This window comes from Nuphar pumila, chromosome 6, assembly GCF_984573655.1.
Source record: "Nuphar pumila chromosome 6, dmNupPumi1.hap1.1, whole genome shotgun sequence".
Classification (NCBI taxonomy): Eukaryota; Viridiplantae; Streptophyta; class Magnoliopsida; order Nymphaeales; family Nymphaeaceae; genus Nuphar; species Nuphar pumila.
This window is the reverse complement of record NC_143254.1, coordinates 128,370,735-128,374,701: the sequence shown is the minus strand read 5'-3', so window position 1 is coordinate 128,374,701 and position 3,967 is coordinate 128,370,735. Positions and strand designations below refer to the sequence as shown.

Genomic DNA, 3,967 nt, shown 5'->3' with positions numbered 1-3,967 from the left:
TATCTCACCACAGGAATGAGCCAAGCTTCACACCCTCTGTTATGGTTCACTCCGCATATTTACCAGCACTTCACTATCATATCCAAGGGGTGCGGTTTGAGTCCTATGGAGGTATCCCCTAGCCTGCTTATAGAAAAAAGAAGAAGAAAAAACTTGAGAGAGAGAGAGAGAGAGTTTGTGTGTGTGTGCGGGTGCACAATCAACAACTCTAAGCATGATGTCCAGCATGTATAAGTTTCCCAGTAGAGATGCCACGATTTAATCACAGTAGAGATGCAGAGACATCCAGATGTATAAGTTTCCCACCAATTTGAATCCACCAAGACACAAATTCATTGATGAAACCTGTATTTAGTATCAGTAAGTTGTCAATCCTTTCACAAGCCAAAAAGCACATTTGTACTTTGTTGCAAAGCAAAGAACAAAAGGAACAAGCATGGAATAAACTCACAGTACAACTACAGACCATCTAAGTAATAGTTGGTCCTAGCGTTTACAAATTGATTTAGAACAATAAGTTCAAAAGAATATGGCCATATAAAATACATAATACACAAAAAAGTGATGGCCTTTATAAAGATTACAAGAGTATATACAATTGTCACCCAGTAGTTTCAGAAGTGAAGAAGCTTATTAGATAAATGTTGATCTCTTCTTATTAAGATCCAACAGCACAAAAAATGCATGCCACAGAGATTTGTGATGACCTGACATGCTTTTAGACATTTTAGATGATGAATAAATTAAGCTCCATCCTTTTTCCTTTTGCCAGATGTAGAACTCAAATAGATGTCTTATTCAGAACTGTTCTTTCATTGGCTCTTTTGTCATCTTTACCAACCTTTCAAGTTTAAGCCTCCAGTTCCAAAGGAATGCATGCTGTTGTTTCATTTCTTAAATTAAATGCCCAACAGTTAGAGTCTTTTTCAGGTCAACCTTTGGCCTGGAACATGGAACACCATGCATCAATTTAGAGAACAAGATAAACCATAAAGAGAACTGCCTTGAGGTTATTAGAAACTTTTACATAGACACACACATGAGAGAGAGAGAGAGGGCAACAAATAAGTGTGGATGAATAAACAACAGCAACTCTTGTTGTTGGCATTACAAAGGGTTAGCAAGATAGAGAAAACAATGGCTTACCACTATTGTGTCTTTGGATCCTAATGGCTTCAGTTTCAAGCTCTTTAGCAGCCTCAATCATCCCTCTCGCATTATATGCCTGCATCATAGAAGCAAAAGTGATACCATCCGAATAGCATTTCCTTTTCGTCATCTCCTCAAACATCTGCTTCATGGCTTTCAACTCTCCAGCGCGACCATATGCAGTGATAATGCTGTTGAAAAACGCCGTGTCCAAAACTACATCAGAATTATTTATTTGCCTCAAAATTGTTCCAAACTTACTCAAAAGTCCTGCTTTACTATATCCATTGACAAGTGAAGTATAAGTAATGCAATTAGGCTTCACTCCTTGCTTCTTCATCAAATCAAAAAAGTACTCCATCTGTTCAATATTTCCAGCTTTCCCAAAAATTTCAATAATTATATTAAAAGTAACTGTTGCTGGAGAAAAAAATCGCCTCTTCATAAACTCCAAAACCAATCCAATTTTCTCATACATAGCCGACTTACCATATGATTTAAGCAAGATATTAAATGTTGTCAAATCTGGTTCGATGCCCATGATTTGAAATTCTTGGTACCATGCTTCCATTTTCTCTATCTGTCCAGCATTTCCATAAGCCCACAAGAAAGAGTTCAATGTGTAAATGTCTGGCAAGCATTTGCCACTTTCAAGCATATCCATAAGCAACTTCTCCATAAGATCAAGCTTCCCAATCTTACCATACCCATCAATTATTGTGTTATAAGTTACACTGCTGCATTCAAGACCCAAATAGGACATCTCTGTTAGCAGCTCGCTGATCAGATCAAACCGATGCAACTTGCTGCAACAGTTAATGAGAAGCGTATAAGCATATACATCAGGTTTGCAATCAGAAACAGTCTTCATTTCATCGAGTATATGAAATGCCTCATCCAAATGGCCGCTAAGGCCATAAACACCCATAAGAGAGGTGTAGACATCAACTGTTGGTATCAACCCTTCCGACAACATGAGTCTGAAGAGCTCACTTGCCTGCCCATGTAGTTTGCACCTTCCAAGCATTCTAAAGAGCTTTACATATGTTTCACATTTTGGAGTATACCAGTGTTGTATGCGGAGCAATCCAAATATCTGAAAATGTTAAAAACAAGCAAAAAACCTTTGATACTTCTCTGACCTCCCTTACAAAAATTCTACATCTACTTGAGTAAGAAAGGATTTTCTGCGTCACTATAATCTCCCTGACAAAAATTCTACATCTACTTGAATAAGAAAGGATTTTTTGCATCACTATAATATCCCTTACAAAAATTCTATATCTACTTGAATAAGAAAGGATTTTTTGTATCACTATAATCATACTTGTCTACCCTATGTCTTTACAATGATGCAAGTGCATTTACATGTTTCCGCCAAAAACAAAGAAAAAAACAATACTGACCCAACAGATAGATGGGGACCTGGGATCATTTTCAAGTATGTCCACCTCAATAAAATTCCCAAGCGCAGTTGAGATCAAACTCATGCACAAAGTAACAAATTTTCAGAAAAGAAAAAGAAAGACAACTCGAACCTGATAATATAATAAAAAAAATTAAGGACATTTTCGCACAATCTTACCTTTGCATTCCACTTCTTTAAACCACAAACACATTTGTGAATAACAAAAAAAAAAAAAACTCAAACTAACAACAAAAACTATACTGAAACAACAAAGAATGTAAACTCTTTAGGTCCATTTGTGAACAACCATAAATCCATATTCCTTATTCTATAAAACAAAATTACCAGAATGAAAAGGAGAATCTAATTTGACCCCAACAAACAAAACAAAGTTTAAGCTCAAATTTAAATGAAGAACATAAGAAATTTCATTCAATTTTAGTCGAGTTCTCAAGCTGAATAGACCCAATGCCGTATAGACAGCATTACCCAATTACCCAGAAAAAAAAAAACTGCTGAGGCCTACAGGCCCGACACTAATTCCTATCAATTCCTGGAATGCGAAAAAGAAAAAACATAATTCCGTTCAAACGGCCGTTACCAAAAATATAAAAGGGAAACAAAAGCCAAGAAATCTACAAACTCCTTTAATCAAAGATATTACTTAACCTTATCTCTCAAACCGAATAAACTAATTCCATTCCATTCACATCAATACCAACAACAACAACAACGCCTTCATCCCAAACAATTGGGGTCGGCGACATTCACATCAATACCAAATTACCCAAAAGAAAAGAAAAACTAATCTGCCTTAGAAAAATATAAATCCCTCATTCCCGAGTCCTACACTGATTTCCATCAATTCCACAAGCGAAAAGAAACACAATTCTAATCAAACCGAAACAAAAAAAAATACCAACAAAGAAAAAAAACAATAAAAACTCCCAAAATCTAAAAAAGATCCCACAATCAAATTCAAATCCAAAACCATCAGCAAACACCCTGAAAGTCACCCTTTTCCGTACCTTGAGAGCAGACTCCCACTGGTTCCGCTCGATGCTATGGTTGAGGGCCTCGAGGACAGCCTTGGGCCAGAGCCTGCCGGAGCTCGAGAGTCCCGCCCTCCTCTCTACGCTCCGGACGGCGGACTCAGTCCTCAGTATCTGAGACAGCCTCCTCTTCGAGTCCTTCTGCATGCCCTTCGTCGTTAGCTCGACGCTCTTCCTTTCCGAGCCGGTCACCACCAAAACGGAGGTGGGTCGCCTCCATTGTCCACCGCAGCGCCGGAGAAGGAGGCCGGCGGGAGGACGGAGAACGGGAGAACCGAAGGCGCTGGTGGAAGCGGAGGAGCGGAGCTTGGCGGGATCGGCGTCGCAGAGCACCATCCCTCCCCAATTTTGGAGCACG

General features: G+C 38.7%; 1 protein-coding gene across 2 annotated transcripts; it reads right to left on the bottom strand.

Annotated features, from left to right (window-relative positions):
• Nucleotides 1–553: 553 nt before the first annotated feature.
• LOC149836165 (LOW protein: PPR containing protein) lies at nucleotides 554–3,949 on the bottom strand. 2 transcript variants are annotated; one of them, XM_090010817.1, is made up of 3 exons: nucleotides 3,586–3,949; nucleotides 1,147–2,245; nucleotides 554–943 (listed from the first exon to the last, which is right to left on the bottom strand). In XM_090010817.1, the coding sequence occupies exons 1-3, from the start codon at nucleotides 3,943–3,945 to the stop codon at nucleotides 927–929; spliced, it is 1,476 nt and encodes a 491-aa protein (XP_089866943.1). In that variant the 5' UTR covers nucleotides 3,946–3,949; the 3' UTR covers nucleotides 554–926. The 2 variants fall into 2 exon arrangements, with proteins under 2 accessions (XP_089866943.1, XP_089866942.1); XM_090010816.1 differs by lacking the exon at nucleotides 554–943 and having other exon boundaries at nucleotides 1,077–2,245; nucleotides 3,586–3,947.
• Between the last annotated feature and the right edge of the window lie 18 nt (nucleotides 3,950–3,967).